This window comes from Hippoglossus stenolepis, chromosome 13 (genome assembly GCF_022539355.2).
Source record: "Hippoglossus stenolepis isolate QCI-W04-F060 chromosome 13, HSTE1.2, whole genome shotgun sequence".
NCBI classification, from domain to species: Eukaryota; Metazoa; Chordata; class Actinopteri; order Pleuronectiformes; family Pleuronectidae; genus Hippoglossus; species Hippoglossus stenolepis.
In genome coordinates this window covers 13841596-13859573 of record NC_061495.1, presented here as the reverse complement: position 1 = coordinate 13859573, position 17978 = coordinate 13841596, and the positions used below count along the sequence as shown (strand labels likewise).

At 39.9% G+C, this 17978-nt stretch overlaps 2 protein-coding genes across 10 annotated transcripts in view; both read left to right on the top strand.

Annotated features, from left to right (window-relative positions):
* LOC118119795 (dedicator of cytokinesis protein 9) overlaps window positions 1-8190 on the top strand; it is a 77001-nt gene extending 68811 nt beyond the window's left edge. For 3 of the 9 annotated variants that reach the window (XM_035174109.2, XM_035174102.2, XM_035174107.2), the window contains exons 41-53: window positions 11-193; window positions 293-406; window positions 525-740; window positions 988-1045; window positions 1228-1334; window positions 1645-1767; window positions 1870-1983; window positions 3632-3778; window positions 3866-4076; window positions 4776-4966; window positions 5063-5163; window positions 5376-5514; window positions 7056-8190. In XM_035174109.2, the coding sequence (XP_035030000.1) occupies window positions 11-193; window positions 293-406; window positions 525-740; window positions 988-1045; window positions 1228-1334; window positions 1645-1767; window positions 1870-1983; window positions 3632-3778; window positions 3866-4076; window positions 4776-4966; window positions 5063-5163; window positions 5376-5514; window positions 7056-7181 (1830 nt within the window). In that variant the 3' untranslated portion in view covers window positions 7182-8190. Of the gene's footprint in view, window positions 1-10; window positions 194-292; window positions 407-524; window positions 741-987; window positions 1046-1227; window positions 1335-1644; window positions 1768-1869; window positions 1984-2228; window positions 2235-3022; window positions 3053-3631; window positions 3779-3865; window positions 4077-4775; window positions 4967-5062; window positions 5164-5375; window positions 5515-7055 lie in introns of all 9 variants that reach the window. The other 6 variants (XM_035174100.2, XM_035174095.2, XM_047342503.1 and 3 more) reach the window with 3 other exon arrangements.
* A 367-nt stretch (window positions 8191-8557) lies between these two features.
* slc15a1a (solute carrier family 15 member 1a) lies at window positions 8558-17136 on the top strand. Its single transcript, XM_047342673.1, has 23 exons — window positions 8558-8564; window positions 8667-8704; window positions 9396-9483; window positions 10355-10496; window positions 11341-11460; window positions 11564-11663; window positions 11948-12076; window positions 12206-12257; window positions 12371-12453; window positions 12553-12639; window positions 12730-12819; window positions 12895-12939; window positions 13028-13060; window positions 13152-13240; window positions 13705-13786; window positions 13938-14057; window positions 14225-14362; window positions 14452-14498; window positions 14642-14749; window positions 14855-14966; window positions 16002-16139; window positions 16312-16419; window positions 16577-17136. Exons 1-23 carry the CDS (start codon window positions 8558-8560, stop codon window positions 16817-16819), a joined length of 2199 nt encoding a protein of 732 aa, XP_047198629.1. The 3' UTR covers window positions 16820-17136.
* The last annotated feature ends 842 nt before the right edge of the window (window positions 17137-17978 follow it).

Genomic DNA, 17978 nt, shown 5'->3' with positions numbered 1-17978 from the left:
TACCCTCTAGTTTCCCTGCACATTCTTCGAAGGCCGTGCTGACATGTGTGCCGCGTTCTGCTACGAGATCTTGAAGTGTTGTAACTCCAAGCTGAGCTCCATCCGCAGCGACGCAGCCCATCTGCTGTACTTCCTCATGAAGAGCAACTTTGACTACACGGGTCGCAAATCCTTCGTCCGGACGCACTTACAGGTAAGATAGACGAATAAAGCAACAGATTCAAAACAATGATGAAGAAATTAAAGCCGTCAACACAAGAATATTTGATCATTCTTCTTTCCTTTTCTGTAGGTGGTGATCGCTGTCAGTCAGCTGATCGCTGACGTCATTGGGATTGGAAGTACCCGCTTCCAGCAGTCTCTGTCAGTCATCAACACCTGCGCCAACAGTGACAAGACTATTAAGGTCAGCGAGTCATTTGTGTTCATAATGATTCCACCTCATATTCTTAAATAAACACTTAAATAAATAAGTGCTTCATCAAGCAACACCACAACTGGCTGCTCTAATTGCTCCACAACAGAACACGGCGTTCCCGTCGGATGTGAAGGACCTGACCAAGCGCATCAGGACGGTTCTGATGGCCACGGCTCAGATGAAGGAGCACGAGAGGGACCCGGAGATGCTGGTGGACCTGCAGTACAGCCTGGCCAAGTCCTACGCCAGCACGCCCGAGCTACGCAAGACCTGGCTGGACAGCATGGCCCGAATCCACGTGAAGAATGGAGACCTGTCAGAGGTGTGTGATGAGAGACGCTGCTCGGTCTGTGTGGTTGAATAGGTTGAGCTTTTATTTTAACGTGGGATAAAGTAGCTTTTGATTTGTGTCTTATATTCTGTTTCTCTGTTTTCAAATATCAAGTACTGACTTAATTTTAATCCGGTTTCTTATGCATTGATGTTGTGGTTGATACTGTCATGTTGCATAATTAGTAATATCAACACAACTTTGCTTATCTGACCTTAAATGCTCTCCTTGTTTTCAGGCGGCCATGTGCTACGTGCACGTTGCAGCGCTCGTGGCAGAATACCTGCGGAGAAAAGGTGCTGAAATAATCCATTCCTCTTAAATGCCGCACAGCTGCAGCAGCATGTGCAGCATTTTATCTGTATGGAAAACATTGACATTTGATGTACTGTTTCTAGAAATTGTACAAATGTTTTTTTATTTTGTCCTAAGAAAGGTTTTGAGCTCATACGTTAAAACCCTGTCTCGTCTCGTGCAGGCATGTTCAAGCAGGGCTGCTCAGCTTTCCGTGTGGTGACTCCAAACATCGATGAAGAAGCAGCGATGATGGAGGACGTCGGCATGCAGGATGTCCATTTCAATGAAGTACTTAATTTTGAAATAGGACATATTTGAAGTATATTTCTTGTAAAAAAATGTAAATCCTGAGAAGAGGCCATCAATGTATTGATTTTATTATTAAGTATGATGTAGTTGTTTAACTTGTTTGAATTTATGTTTAGGCACATATTGCTATCCTCAAAAAAATCATCTATATTTTCTGTCTGTACACGTAGATGTGCAGTTTTATCCAAAACTTCTAGTCTTCACATTTGGTCATGATAGAGGAGGAATTTTCAAATCAGACACTTTTTTAAAGCTAAATTCCCATTCGTCCCTGCTCTTGTTCCCTCAGGATGTCCTAATGGAGCTTTTGGAGGAGTGTGCGGACGGACTGTGGAAAGCCGAGCGTTACGAGCTCATCTCCGACATCTACAAGCTCATAATTCCCATTTATGAGAAGCGCAGGGACTTTGAGGTGCGAAATTCTGTCATCTGGAAATTTTATTTTCCCCTCTAATGTTGCCTCGGCCAGTAACCATTAGCATGTACAGATTCTAACCGGGTTATTTTTGTACAGAAACTGGCGCACCTGTATGACACGCTGCATCGTGCATACAGCAAAGTTACAGAGGTCATGCACACGGGCAAGAGGCTGCTGGGCACCTATTTCAGAGTGGCTTTCTTTGGACAGGTGAGTTCAAATCTCAAGCTACACTAGAATGTGTGAACTTAACATGGTGTGTTAGATAAATACATTTTCCTAAGCCTCACGATTATCTATTTTATGTGTTAACAAAAGAGCACAGCCATTAAATTGCTGTCGCTGGTTTGGCAAAGTAATTCACGTTCCACACAGGGGCTGTTTTTATCTTTAAGAGCATGACCACATGCTGTGGCATTTCTAATTCCCCTCTCTGCTTCCCATCCTCTTTGAAGGCAGCGGTAAGTTGTGCAGTAGCCCTCGCTTGCTTTTCTCCAGCAGCCTGAGTCTGTGTGGTGTCGGTGCTGCTGTAATCCATTGCACTTTGTCTCCTCGATCATAGTTTGCTGCTTCGAGTTACAGTAACAATCAAGTCCCCTCTTCCGCTTGATGTTTTTGGGACTGCGTTGCATGGCACCTGTCCACTTCTCCACTCATATCGCTGTTTCTGCTTTCGTGTTACAGATCTAAGTGTGTAAGAGTTTAGTAGTGACTCTTATTTTTATTAGAAATTTTAGAAATGATTCATTGGGTGTGGTTACCTCTTCCTGTGTACTCTGGTAAGCCGTTTCAGACATGAACTCCGGAGGATGTCGGCATTATTGTGTCCAGACTTTCTCTGGAGGTTACCTTGACAAAGTGTTCAGGCGAGGGGTGGCGCAGAGGCAGGACGTAGAGTATAAATCCTTCCAAGTGTCTCGTTAGAACCATCATCAACACGCCCACTTGCTTGCGGTGACTCCTCCAGAGGATCTCCTGCTGTGTTCTCACATTGGCTCATTTGTACATTCTTCGAAGTTCCCATTACATTACATTTCATTAAGGGGCTGGCAGAAGAAACTCCGCAGAAAGTCTGGAGCTCCTCACTCGGACGTTTGTGTTTTCACAAACAGCCCCTTCAGTGCATGTCTGAAAGCAGCTCTAGAGATCCACAGATCCATGTCTGTCTTAAAAGGGTAGTCTAAGTGTTACATTTATAATTTATGCATGAAATAATGATTTTACTTTCTGTTGTCCACACACCTTGTAGCAGTACCAGTTTACTGACTCAGATGCTGAGGTAAATCAGTGTGAAAGCAGCTGGACAGTCTGCAGTGATGTTTTAGGCTGTGATGTTTGTGCTCCTTCGCTAATGCAGTCGCTGTGTTGCTTATCGTGCGGCCCTTTAACTCCTCCTCTACTCTAGTGTCAGTGCTGTTCCTAATCATAGGATGAAACCCCTCTAATGGGCTAATAGCAGAATTCATCTCTCACTGTGTGAATGCATGGCTTCACCTCATCGGTTCATGGGACTTTTTACCGTTCACGTACAAGAAATGGATTAATCTCAAGTGTTCCCACTGATGGTGTGAAGTCCATGCCCCCCTCTCTCTGTCCTCTGGTTTCGTCTCACATCTCATTGAACTGACACTAGTTGTAGTTTTCTGTTTTCTTTGTGCTTGGCCCTTAGATAGAGGATTGTGTATTTGTGGAGTCTGACACAACTTTTCAGACCAGAACTTTTCACCATTTTATTTAACAAACCGTCATAATGACTCCCGCTCACAACCCTTGTGTGGTTTGACGTGGCACTGTTTGCTTCTTTTTAGATAAACACACAATTGTTTATGCATTCATGGTCTGTTTGATGTTTTTTCAGGGCTTCTTCGAGGATGAAGACGGTAAAGAGTACATCTACAAAGAGCCCAAATTCACCCCCCTGGCTGAAACATCTCAGCGGCTGCTCAAACTCTACTCCGACAAGTTCGGTCAGGAGAACGTGAAGATGATTCAAGACTCTGGAAGGGTGAGACTTTCTCGATATTAATTTGTGCCACGGACGTTTCCACAACCTGTTATTGACCTCTTGTAATGACAACTTGTAATTTTGCAGATTAACCCCAAAGACTTGGATTCAAAGTATGCATACATCCAAGTGACACATGTGACCCCTTACCTGGAGGAGAAGGAGCTGGTGGACAGGAAGACTGACTTTGAAAAGAGCCACAACATCCGTCGCTTCGTGTTTGAGATGCCTTTCACCATATCGGGCAAAAAGCAAGGCGGCGTGGAGGAGCAGTGCAAACGCAGGACCATACTAACCAGTACGTAACCCTGTATGTAGGTGTGGCAGTGGAACATAAGAGGGGAAACACTGATAACTGTTGTACAACAAAATTGTAGACGTGCGAGGGACATAATAAAAAAAATCAATTTAATTATTTTGCTGCTAAGATTTTGTTTGTCTGACCTTTCCTGTGTCTTTCCATTACTACAGCTAAGATTACTGTTTAGGTTATCAGGGATATTTTATCAGAGTTCAAAAAGTAATTATGTTGTTGTGTTACTCTTTAACCCTTCTGATAAAACATAGCTGTAAAACAACATGTTGGTAACTTCCTCATCAAATAATGTCAATAATCTAAAAAGTGAAAAACATTATTTACCGAAGTGTTTTTCAGATTTTCCTCTCAAAAGAGCCAATGTGTAGAATCCTGTCACATGTGCATCAGATTGTCACACATGACAATCTGATGTCGTGCGCCTTCCTGTGCACGAGTGGATCTTGATTAGATTCTCGACATGTCAGCCGTTTGTCAAGGACCTTTTTAATCACAGTTTTATTGTTTTACGGTGCTACACATCCAAAGGTCCAACCTTATCTTCTTATCGTCATTATCTGAGAGCTTTGAAAGGATGTCCAGTACATTTGAGTGGATCCTGAGTTGTAAAACATGCATAAAGTTTCCTGAGCTGAGAAGCAAACTGTTAACTCCTCTCCTCACTGTGTTTCTGTCCCGCAGCCACACATTGCTTCCCATATGTAAAGAAACGTATTGCAGTGATGTATCAACACCACACTGACCTGAGCCCCATCGAGGTGGCCATCGATGAGATGAGCAAGAAGGTGGCTGAGATCCAGCAGCTCTGCTCCTCCAGTGAGGTGGACATGATCCGCCTGCAGCTCAAACTGCAGGGCAGCATCAGTGTTCAGGTGCCTGCTTGGAAAACACTTACACAAACAGGAAATACCTTATGAAATTATCATGACAAAAAAAATATGTAACATGGCTACTACATCCTCCTTCAGGTAAATGCAGGGCCGCTTGCATATGCCCGAGCTTTTCTGGACGACGCGAGCGCCAAAAAGAATCCTGACAACAAGGTCAAACAGTTGAAAGAGGTCTTCAGGTGAGATGTCAATGGTGTTGTGTGTGTGTGTGTGTGTGTGTGTGTGTGTGTGTGTGTGTGTGTGTGTGTGTGTGTGTGTGTGTGTGTGTGTGTGTGTGTGTGTGTGTGTGTGTGTGTGTGTGTGTGTGTGTGTGTGTGAGAGAGAAGTTTGATCAGGTTGGTGTCAATTTCCTGGTTCCTTTTAACACCTGTTTACATGAATTCCCGAGCAGGCATTTTGTGGAGGCGTGTGGCCATGGCTTAGGCATTAACGAGCGGCTAATCAAAGAGGACCAACAGGAGTATCATGATGAGATGAAAGCCAACTATAGAGACCTTGCCAGAGAGCTGTCCATCATCATGCATGAGCAAGTAAGTACATTATTGCTCTGGCCACTGTTACTTAGCACAAGTACGGCTGTAATTACTGTCTGCATCACTAATGTCACCGCTGTAATCTGCCTCTGAGACGGGTTTTAGCAAGTGAAGTGTTTGATAATGAGATATCTCATGTTTTTTTGATAACACCGTTCTCTGTTTTTCCCCTTTGCTGACATGAGCAGATTGAATGGTAATACAAGAAGCATTAGAATGAAACTGTTGATTGTTGGTCCAGCCAGACACAGACACATGATCTCAGATATTATTTGATACACTGACGACAGTTGACTTTTCATTTCAAACAGATCTTGATGTTTAAGTACTTCTTGACCCTTCAATTAGAGCAACACTTTTAGATTTCGGCAACATATCTTTAATCTGACCTTTTGTACCTGGTTAAAGCAGAAACCTTAATACTTTCATTTATTGTTGTATTAAAACTTGGTAATAGTAAGTAATCATATGATACCACTTGATCTCAAGCTAATTCTAAAGTCCCTCCCTTGACCTGAAATAAGACTGAAAATATATGACAGTTACCAGATTAGATCAGAGATCACCGGCCTTATCTTTTCACAGCAGCAATAAATAAGAGATCAGCTACAAGTTAAGTATTCTGACACGTCATAGCCGACATGTCCACTCTCTGTCAGGAAAACAACACCTTTCTCTACCACTAACAATCGGAATCTAACTGGCTAGACCAACATTTACTTCTGCACTTATCTCTTTACGTAAATGTATGTTTTTGCATGTGTTTACAGTGTTCACTCTGTGTGCATGTGCATATAGTACATTTGTACTTGTATGGACAGAATACTGTATGTACTTGCATCTGAATGTGTGTGTTTGAGCATTTACTTTTGTTTTCGTGTACGTGACTTACACAGATGTATTGATGGTTTTCTATACGTAATGGTGGTTTTTATTTATTTGTTTTCAGTTTTTAAGGGTTTCTAAATTCCCAACTTATTCAGATTCTTCACTTTCTTGCAGAGAGTCAGATGAGAAAGTTGACTCTACTCTCAAACTGTATCTGTGCGTAAATATGAAGGTACACAGCCTGCAGCGACTTAGCTTAGCACAAATAATGACAGCAGGGGGAAGAGCTTGGCTGACTGTGCAAAGGTGACGAAAATAGCCTACTGGCACATTTTCAGGTGGAGTGAAAGAACAACAAAGAGTGGTTTTACCAGGAGTGGGGATTTTGTATTTCTTGGCTGAAAGCAGTTAACAGAAAAGACAATTTACCAGGCAAGTTAGTAATCCCGGCCAACACAGGCAAGTCATCGACACATTTTTTGTACAGATAAACAAAAACATTTTATGTAAATGAGTCTTCGAGGCACTGAAAGGTGGAGTTTCTTTTTTTATCCTTAAAATGTAAAAGTGGTATTTATCTTCTTATCTAACTTTCTGCAAGAAATCTAAAAATGTCAAACTATTCCTTTTAAATATGGGCCTGGTTTTACAGTAATTAACGTTCTCGTGGATCCAAACGAATCTCTCATTCCTCCTCCTTTTTCTTTCAGATCAGTCCTGTGGAAGATGGCATGAAGAGCGTTCTTCCAGACTCGCTTCACATCTTTAATGCTATCAGTGGCACGCCAACCAGTGCCACCATCCAGGGCATCCCCAGCTCTTCCTCTGTGGTGTGATGCTGAGCTGGGTTAACCTTGACCTCAGCGCCCCCCCACACCGGACATGCCTGTGAATCCATGCGGTCACTTCTAAACCTGAATCCTGCTTCACTTCTGTCGGCTCAAAAGAGAAACCGACGAGGGCACATACAAATCCAACTCTTCTCAGTGGACCATGACCAAGGCACTGGACCTTTTTAATTAATACAGTATGTGTGGAAACTGGATGTGCTCGGTGTGGCCAATTTTATTTTCCTCGACAAACATTGCGGTTGAGGCATGAGCCCTGAGGCGGCTGAGCAGGAAACCCCCCGCGCCATCGCCACACATCACAAACCTGTTGTCTCCTTCACATGAGAAGACTGGGCAGTTTTTCTACAGAGAAATTCACGTTGGGCTCTTTCATATGCATGTCATTACAATACACCCTCTCAACAGCCCATTGTTTTGTTTATTTTGATAATGTTACACATTGTGTTTTTTATGTGCAGTATTCCACTTTTATAAGCCACTGTATTGATGTCTTGATGAACAGTATACGCTGCATACATCGACGCTCATCTACCTGCACATGAAGCTCTGTTTCTACCGGTGTGCAAGTTTGAAAAAGGGCCTCCTGTGTTTATTATTCAACCTTAAATCACTACAATGTCTTAGAGCGGCAAGAGTTTTTAAATATTTAAAGCCATTGCATACAAAAAAAAGTATATTCCAAGTTGTTATTAATGTATATAAAAAAAGGAGTGTGTGCAATATTTGCAAAGTTTCTTGCTGTGTGGGGCTTATACACTGTAAAGACATGTTCACCTTCTTGCCAAAGCAATGAGGTGGGGAACCAAAAACTTTGCCTACTGTGGGAGTGATATGAAGCTTTTACCATTGTAGTGTTCAAATGTTCAATAAATTGTTTTATATTTGGGCGACGATGGTTTTATAAAAATTTTATTTAACACAAATTCACTGTTCTGCTGTAAACAGATGTTCCTTTATGCTTTTCTTTTAAATAAAATGCACTCATTTCTCTGCACTTGTACTCATGAGTCCTTATTGATTTACTGCTTTATTAAATGTGTTGTTCTTGAGCTCACTCTTACATCTACTTCAGGTCTAAAGTTCTTGGGAATTCATACTTTTCTTTTAATGAGATGTCAGGGACAGACTAGAGCAGACTTCCTATCTGCTGCATCACGTGTTCCCACCCATCGTAAAAGCAACACAGTCAGCAGTGTGAAAGACAGATCAAGGTGCTAATAAGAAGCAATAATACAAGAAACACTCCCACTGCCACTGGTGAAGAGTGAAGGATAAACTATCAGCTGCTCCCTGCAGGAGTCTCAAGGAATATCTACTTCTACAACTGCAGCGTAAAGCAGCTGCATTCTCACTAAGACACCATGGCGGGTGAGTTTGTGTGTACAAATACTAAGCAGCTTGAGCGTGAGGAAAATATACACGTATCGTCTCTTTTTATTATTATTTAAATGTGTTTTATCTTGTGCGCAGATGAGGATCCCAAGAAGGGGAAGCAGAGCAGAGGAACGGTAAAGTACTGATTCATCTAATGATGTCTATGTCGTTTTTATTTGCTCAGTGACATGAAATGATAATCGTAACAACTAAGCAACCAGCCTCAATATGCCACTTACTTTAATACTAGTATACATGATTTTGAGGGGCTTGAATTTGACTTGTGTATTTCCACATGCTGATCCATTGCGTTTCAAAGGGAAATGTACTTTTTACCTTTTTATTACATTTATCTTACAGCTATAGTTACTGTTTACTTTGCAGATAAAGATTTTAAATCAAAAATATGTTAATTATATAAAACAGGATGTTTTACTGAGCGGTGCTGTAGTTTTTTGAGGTTAAGCCACTACAATTATTTAATAACTTATCAAAATATAATCAATAATAATTAATAATGTAATAATATGAGTCACAATAAAACTTTATTGATCTGAAGGAGGAGTCACAAACTACTCAGCAGTAAAATAGACCTAATTGAATTTATAAAAACTTTACCAACTGCAGCATTTAAGTTCCAAATGAATGCAGCAGTACTCACCACTGATTAATATTATATACATTATTCTGAAATTTACCATTTTGAATTTTGGTGTAAATACCTTTTAGAGTTTTGAATTCAAGACAACTCACTTTATATTTTTACTTCAGTATTTCTACTTTAGCACCGTTTAACACAATGCTGCCGTTTGATTTCTCCACCAGAGCAAAGAGGTGTGCGGCTACCCACTCAGCATCTTCTTTATCGTTGTGAATGAGTTCTGTGAGAGGTTCTCATACTATGGAATGCGAGGTGAGAATATTTCCTTCTACAAACTAAACCATGTGATTTATTATATAACCATGATGACAAAACTCTCGTCTCTCGCCTTAATTAACAACAGTTTCATGATCCCTAGATAAATATGGCAAAGTCACATAATAAAACAAATTAATGGTTTTGCAAGGCAAAGACAAAACATGTCATCCTGCAGATAGGGGCACTAGATCAGAAAATGTCTATGTGTTGTCAAAGACACACAGGAAACAATATATGCAAAGGTTGTAAAGAAGGCAGAGATAAGGCTGGGGTTAAGGACAAGTTCAAGTTCAGGTTATTGTGAGAAAAAGCACAATCCAAGAGGAAACAAAGACCCACACTATATTAGACCCAACTAGAACTCAATCTAACTCAACATTACGGTACTAAGCTACCTGCAAGGTTATATGGTTCAATTTTGTATTCATTTAACTTTATCAATTTGGGGACTGTTTATGGCACTGTCCAATTTTATTGTGTTATACTGGCAGGTGTTTCTATTAGTTTCTATTAGTTTGGCCACAATAGGGCAGGGTAAATAACACAAATACCTCTTTGTATAATACACGTCCTTTAACAAACTGCAGTGTCCAAGATGATCATAGTCATATCAATATATATACTTGCATCATCGTTATATTAACTTCTCTAACCTGTTTCAAAATGAAATGAATTTTATAATTTTTATGAAGGTAATATGAACTAAATTAACTGGAAAAAAGAGAATTTTGTTGTCTGATTTGTAAAGCTTGTTTGATATTTCATGTACAACACTAAATCTTTTGAGAGTTGATACTGTGTGTTAGATTGACAATTATATTCATAAAAACTAGAAGAAACCTACTTTTTCTCTGCCTGTCCACAGCTGTGCTTGTGCTGTACTTCAAGTACTTCTTGCACTGGGACGATGACCTGGCCACTTCCATCTACCACACCTTTGTGGCTCTCTGCTACCTCACCCCAATCCTCGGGGCCATTGTGGCCGACTCCTGGCTGGGAAAGTTTAAGTGAGTTATTGTCTCATGTTCTTTTCAAATTTAAATGAATGCTCGCTTTACTTTCAAGGGTCATTTTACTTTCAATAACAACCTTTGAGGGTCAAGCTAAATTATTGAACACATATATTACACTAACCTTTCTAAGGTGATGGCTGGGACGAGACATCTGATGTCAAATGGTAGTGATGATGATGCTACTCACACTTGGTTTTCCAGGTTTGGGTCGGTCCGTTTTGAGTGGCACCGAGTCTTTGCAAGAGTCAGATTTGTAAAGAACTGAATACAGTAGTATTTGTGTCAAACCTCAGAGCATGAGTTCTCAGAATGGAAAATCCGGTTTATAGAACTCGAGCAGAGAGGAAGGTTGTTGTACTGTTGCTTTGAGCTTGCCGTTGCTTTGCAGCTCAACGATTTCCTATTGTAGGTTGTCAGACACATTAGCTTTCTCCCTATTAAGCAGTTTAGCAAATATCTTTAGTTCCATTTTTTTAACTTTTCATGTCCTTAACCTGTCACCAAGTGCTTTAAGCAGATATTCAAACTCAATAGGATATTCAGGTTTCACTGTGGGCTTTTTTTCTTGCAAATTAGAGTATGAGATGCTATTGATGCAGTGGTCAGCACTGTTGCCTCCCATGGAGACGTTTCCTGGTTACATTTTGGCCGGGGCCTTACTGTAAGGAGTTTACATGTTCTCCTCGTGTCTGTGTCCGAGGACTCCCGGTTCCTCCGACAGTCCAAGTAGTGCCTTTTTCAAAAAGCTGCAATACTTCATTAGTATAGTGGTACTTTGGCATAAGGATAAGATAGTACTTCATCCACCATTGCTATATTTTTCCTCTCTCTCCCTCAGGACTATCATCTACTTGTCCGTTGTCTATGCGATTGGTCAGGTTACGATGGCTGTCAGTGCGGTCCATGACATCACTGACACAGACAGAGATGGGACACCAAACAACATGACCTTTCACGTGTGAGTTGCTGTGATAACAAGGACATAGCATTTGGATAAGCAGTTTTCTTCACGTATTTCGATCAACTTCCTTGCTCATGCAGATATTCCTCTTTCCATTCAGTGTGTTGTCTATGTTGGGTCTCTTCCTCATCGCTCTGGGCACAGGTGGCATCAAACCCTGTGTGGCTGCCTTTGGTGGAGACCAATTCAATGACAACCAGGTTAGAAGATTACTCCAATCTTGAGCTGACGCTTATTCCACCATCCGAATATAGGCAGGAATGCTATAATACCTAAGCTATAGAAATAGTCTCAAAAACCTCTGCATGCTCACAATGACAGTGACAGTGTGGTGGTGTATAGCAGGTATAAATTCATCCTCTGGGAACCATGAATAGCTTACCTATGTTATGGGACCAAAGTAGTTCAGATTGACATAATATCCAGCATTGCATTGCATAACATGTTTGCACATGACAGTTCACTGACATATGTCTATGTGCAGGAAAAGCAAAGGAGAACTTTCTTCTCCGTTTTCTACCTGTGCATCAATGGTGGAAGTCTCCTGTCGACCATAATCACTCCAATCCTCAGAGGTAGATATAAGCAGGATATAAAGTTGACAACAAACAGTGCCATAAACACGAGTGTATGTAATTATCGTTGATATCAGTGCTTGAATGTGAGTGAAATTGAGATTGTGACTGAGTTACCAATGTCTCCATCTGCAGCTCAGAACTGTGGCATCTACAGTCAGGAGAAGTGTTACTCTCTGGCCTTCGGCGTCCCTGCAGCACTGATGTTGGTTGCACTGTGTACGCTTTAACACATGTAGACACTGGAATTATTTTCATAATTTAAAAATATAAAGGTTTGGAACAGCTACTCTACATTAATACCAATGTTTTGCCTGTGATGCCCCTAACAGTGGTGTTTATCAGTGGGAGCGGTATGTACTACAAAGCTGAACCAGAGGGAAACATCATGCTGGATGTGTGTAAATGCATTGGGGTGAGTCTGGTTTACACCAACACATTTATATTAGTGTGAACCATCAGCGGTTCTTAGCGTTTCTAAAAACATGTTTTTCTTTCACTTATTCCTGAGCAGTTTGCCATTAAAAACCGCTACAGGCACAGAAGCCAACAATACCCAAAGAAGCAGCACTGGATGGACTGGGCTGAGGCTAAATATAGCGTATGTTTTATTTAAGTTAATTCTATAAAGTGACTAAAGCGCTGTGTCAAAAAGAAATAACTGTTCATATTCTGTCTTTCTGTGATGTAGAAACTCCTTATTGCTCAAATCAAAATGGTGCTGAAGGTCCTGTTTTTATACATCCCACTGCCAATGTTCTGGACCCTGTTTGACCAAAAGGTACCTCAGTTATTTTACTTCCTAAAAGGCAGTGTCATTGTGGAAACTATGCTAAATTTTGCATCTCTCTTAAAGGGTTCTAGATGGACTCTGCAAGCCACCAACATGGATGGAAACTTTGTACGTATGGAGATAAACCCAAATCTTAATATATTCTTATTAACTATAGCAAAGTGATCCTGTTCTAATGATTTTGTTGTGTCTGCAGGGGTTACTGGTGATACAGCCTGATCAGATGCAGGTAAGTTAAGAGTCTTTATCATGTTTGCTTGAACTGAGGTGCTGGATTTTATCGGAGAAAATTGTCATTGTGCGATGTATGTGTTTAAAAGACTGTCAACCCCATCCTGATCCTGACTCTGGTGCCCATCATGGACAGTCTCATCTACCCTCTGATCAAAAAATGTGGCCTGAACTTCACGTAAGTTTTCCTGAAACTGAGTCAGACAGCCACAAGTCACAATACAGTGCTCTTCATTATGTCATAGGGATTATTTAACATTGATGGGATTATTTGATAGCATTTACTTTTAGTTCAACAACTTGGGAAAATGTGATTGGATATCTCCACGTTACAGCAAATTGTCACTTTTACTCTTTTGGTGAATAAAAAAACAAGAAAAAAGTCAGCTGTTTTCCCATTCTTCAGTCTTATTGTTAAGATATGCAAATTTGCAGAAAGACGGTAAATAAGTGTGTCACACTATCCCTTGAACTAACCAAGAAAACTACATAATGGAGCATAGTAGAAAAAGTAGCGTCATCAGACAGTTGAGGTTCAAACGGTGATCAAGCCGAGCCACAACAGCCACAACAATGTTGAAAATGCTGATTTCACAGTGATTATGTAATGACCAAAGAGGGAACTTCATGTTAATTCAACAGACCTCTGAGGAGAATGACAGTGGGGATGCTTATGGCAGCTATAGCTTTTGTCTGCGCTGCTCTGGTTCAGATTGAAATCGATGTAAGTACATACCAATTACTACTCATCTCTATATGTACTGTAAAATACACACCAGCTCAGCAATTAATTTATTTTGAATTTATAATTAGGATTACAAGTAACAAGTATTACTTCTAGAGATTATAACAAGGACTTCTTTACTCGTTTTCAGAAAACGTTACCCACCTTCCCATCAACCTCCCAGAGTCAGGTGAAATTACTCAACATGGGCTCTAATCCAGTCTCAGTTAAGTTGCCTGGGAACGATGCACTGACTCTTCCCGCAGCTCAGGTATGTCTTCTTATCATCACCTGTAACATGAAACTTTGATTAAAAGCGGGGTTTAAACTTTTTTTTTTAAGTTATAAGTTAAAAGAAAATCAGTTGCATGAACCCATATCCCCACTGGACACTGTCCCTGGTGTTTGCACATTTACAGTAAGCTCTTTGTGTTGCAGACCAGTGAGGAATTCTTCACATTTGAAGCAGGAGACATCAGTGTTTCAATTGGAGAAGTGACAAAAAATATTGCTTTGGCAAATGGAGCACGACAAACTCTTCTCATTCCCTCAAACATCTCTGAGGAATGGCTACTGGTTAGTGTGACTCACAAAACAATGAAAATAAAGACACAAGGATATCTTTTAATAATGATTTAATTAATCAAAATCGTGCTTTTTTTCAGTCTGGTGGTTTGACTTCCAAACCACAAGAGGGCAACAATGCAATTCGGTAAAGTATTTAATCTAAAATAAATGTACAATGAATTGATAAGTTGACCAAAAGAAAATTGTTGAAAAGGATTACATGTATGGTGTTCCATGTTTTTTCTAAAATGTTCTGTTTTTAATATTTTCGTTGTCTCACACTTTTAGATTTATAAATGGAATGAATATAACAGTGAATATATCGACATCTGCGGCCAAATTTGAACCAATTGAGCCATCATACTACTCAAACTACTCCAATATAAAAAACGGAAAGTAAGGATCGGTTTTTTTCATCTTCACTGATTTCCCCAAAAATCTTTTTCTTTTTTTCAAACCACAATACACTTTACTAGACAAATGATCTTTTTCTTATTTCAGGATCCTGTTCGAAATATGGAGTGGTTCACAGTCGTGTGAATATAGCAAAGAGTTTGGATATGGAAGTTCATACACTTTCTTTATCCCCAGCACTTTGGTCTTTGGACCCACTGTAAGTGTTGCATATGATTCCTGATGTCATGAATTACAGCCGGCTGTGCAGTGACATCCTACTGTGTTAAATGTCATTGCAACATAGTTCGCTAAACCTTCATGCAAAATACTTCTTGTATTCTATTTATTATTTTTGCCAATTTATTAAGAACAGTTGAGTTAAATCTTACTTCATTCATACATTTTATCTGTAATATATTTGAAAACTGAATTAATATAGGTAAAAAAAATCTTATGCTTCAAGGATAAGTAAGCTGATTTTCCATTTTTGTCCTATCGTGTTGTATTTTTACTCAGTATTCCTCTGCACCCCACAGCTCCATTGTTGTTCAAATGCCTTTAAAAACATGTTCAGTTTTCTCCAATGTGTAACTTAATCAACAAGGGAACTGCAGTTTATTATAAGTCACTCCCATACACTGTCCTGGTTTTATAGATATTCCTTAATGAGCATTAATCCACTGCTGAAAATTGTCACCAACAAATGTAATCCTTACTCCTATATTTAAGTATAATTTGATTAAAACAAGTTCAATGCCCAGTTGTTTTAGGCAGTCATAAAACCTTATAGCTTCAATGTTTTGACCCATTTTTCAAGATGTATATCTCATGAGGGTATGAATGGGGCTGGGGTGGCCACGGGCAGTGTTGAGAAGGCATGAAGTATTAGCTCTAAAAGTCTAGTTTGTATGAGATGTTGCCTAAACACATTCAAATCCAAATCCAAAATGTTCATAGCTGTTGAAAACTCCCACACTGGAAAACAGGGTTAAAAGCTTGTTGACATAGCTGGGCAGAGGCGTATAATAATTTAAATATGAGGATAATGGAGTGCAAAGGTACCTCTCTCACCTCTGCACAGCTGGACAATCACAGCTTGAAGTGGGAGCGAAAATGTCAAATCATAGTTTTCTTAAAGTGACAGAAAAGGTCCAACACAGACTTTAATTGTACAAACAGGCAACGTATGGAGAAATGTGTGTGCTCCGGCAGTCATTATAACTACTGCTATTAAGATTATTTCTTATTTTAGTGCCAGGAGTCCATTACTGCAGCAGAAGACATCAAGCCCAACTCGGTTTCCATGGCCCTGCAGATCCCACAGTACTTCTTTATTACTGCTGGTGAAGTGATGTTTTCTGTTACTGGTCTGGCGTTCTCCTACTCACAGGTAATTGTGTTAGAGCGGTTTTCACAAATTGATTCCAATACTGCAACTTCCTCCAGAAAGTAAAGGACACATCGATTAGAATATTTAATTTTATCTATTTCCAAATAATAGTTCTCGTTAATGTCCTTTGTTTGCTGTCTTGTTTTATTTTATGTACGTTTCTATTTGAAAGGCGCCCAGTAACATGAAAGCCGTGCTGCAAGCCGGCTGGTTGTTCACTGTTGCTATCGGTAACTTCATCGTACTGATTGTGGCCGAGCTTGCAAAGCTTCCCAAACAGGTAAACAAAAAATACTTTCACTTATTAAACTAATTATCAGTGACTCAATATTTCTAGTATATATATCAGACATGTGTGTATTTTAGTGTCATGTAATGACAATAACACATGATGATGCATTAATATGTCCCTTTGTCTCTTACCTGCTCTTTTTAAGTGGGCAGAGTACATCCTCTTTGCCTCCCTCCTGGTTGCAGTGTGCATCATCTTCTCCATCATGGCCTATTTCTACACCTACATCGACCCCACAGAAATTGAGGCCCAGTTCAAGAAGAGCATTATCGACGATGACGATGACGATAAAAAAAAGACAGAGGTTGAGATGGTCAGGAAAGACTCGGATGACAGTCATGATGATAGCGATGATGACAGCAATAAAGACAAACGGACCCAAATGTGAACAGTCAAGTTATCCATAATGCCCATAATTGGCTTATATTCAAAGTTTAACATCAACACGAGGGAAAATGTACAGTAATTTTGCCAGTATTTTGTGTGTGTGTGTGAAATGTTTTATATTCAAATAGTAAAATGATAATGCACGCTGAGCTCTTTGTATTAAAAATAAGGAAATAATATGTTAGCTGTAAATTACGACAAGAGCGGGTAAATGCTATTGTTTCCTAACATTATCATATCATTGGATGTAACTCCTCTTTTATATTTATGTGTAAGTTGTGCCAAAGAAAAAAATAAAACAAATTTTTTGCTGTGTTTTATCATTAATGAGGCTTTTCTTGATATCTTCCTCCAAAATAGCATATATATGAATATAAATATATAAATTGTTGCTCATGCCACTCTTCCAGCTGTGAATATCATGTGGCTCATATACTTCCAGACTGTGTGGGGTTTTTTTTGCAGTACGTGTGCTTGGCTAATCCTGAATTTCCTATATTGAGAAAAATACTGTTAACATAGATATCAGTCCTCTTAGTAGACCTGATTTTTTTTAAATCAAGATCTCAGCATTGTTTCTTGAGAAATTAACAACAATTTGGGAAGATGCACTACCTAGTGAAATGTGGCCAATATCAGACTCCAATGTGAACTAGTCATGGCCCTGATGTGACCCGCCGGTTTGAAGAACAACAAGACGTCACACGCAACACGCTGGGTACGGAAGTAAACAAGGAGAAGAAGTCTGTGATAAACATGGAGGCCACAGATGTGAGCGTTTACGGTTTCATTTTTCTCTTGATGCTTTCAGACACTGACCGGTCAAGATACGACCCCTCAAGTTATGCTTGTACAGACATGTCCCCCCAAATACTTCACCTCACTGTCCTTTCACTGACTCCTTCTGTCGCAGCTGTCTTGGTTTTTTCACCGGGTGACACCCACCCACCCTTTCTCCTGTGCAAAATTATGAGGAATGTCGATATAGGGTGACGTAAAAGTCACATTGAATTCTGATACAGGTCACATGGCTGTTCAGACTTTCAAAAAATCTGATCTGTATCTGATTTAGAACCACATATACGAAAGTGGTCTCAAATTTGATTTGAAAAGATCAGATTCCATGTGATTTGTGCTGTTCACATTGTCATTAAACAGAT

Excerpts from the sequence above, each read along its gene's own strand:
- slc15a1a (XM_047342673.1), top strand. Across the intron at positions 11,664-11,947 it reads ACCAATTCAATGACAACCAG|GAAAAGCAAAGGAGAACTTT; the intron begins GTTAGAAGATTA and ends GTCTATGTGCAG. Across the intron at positions 12,940-13,027 it reads CCAACATGGATGGAAACTTT|GGGTTACTGGTGATACAGCC; the intron begins GTACGTATGGAG and ends TTGTGTCTGCAG.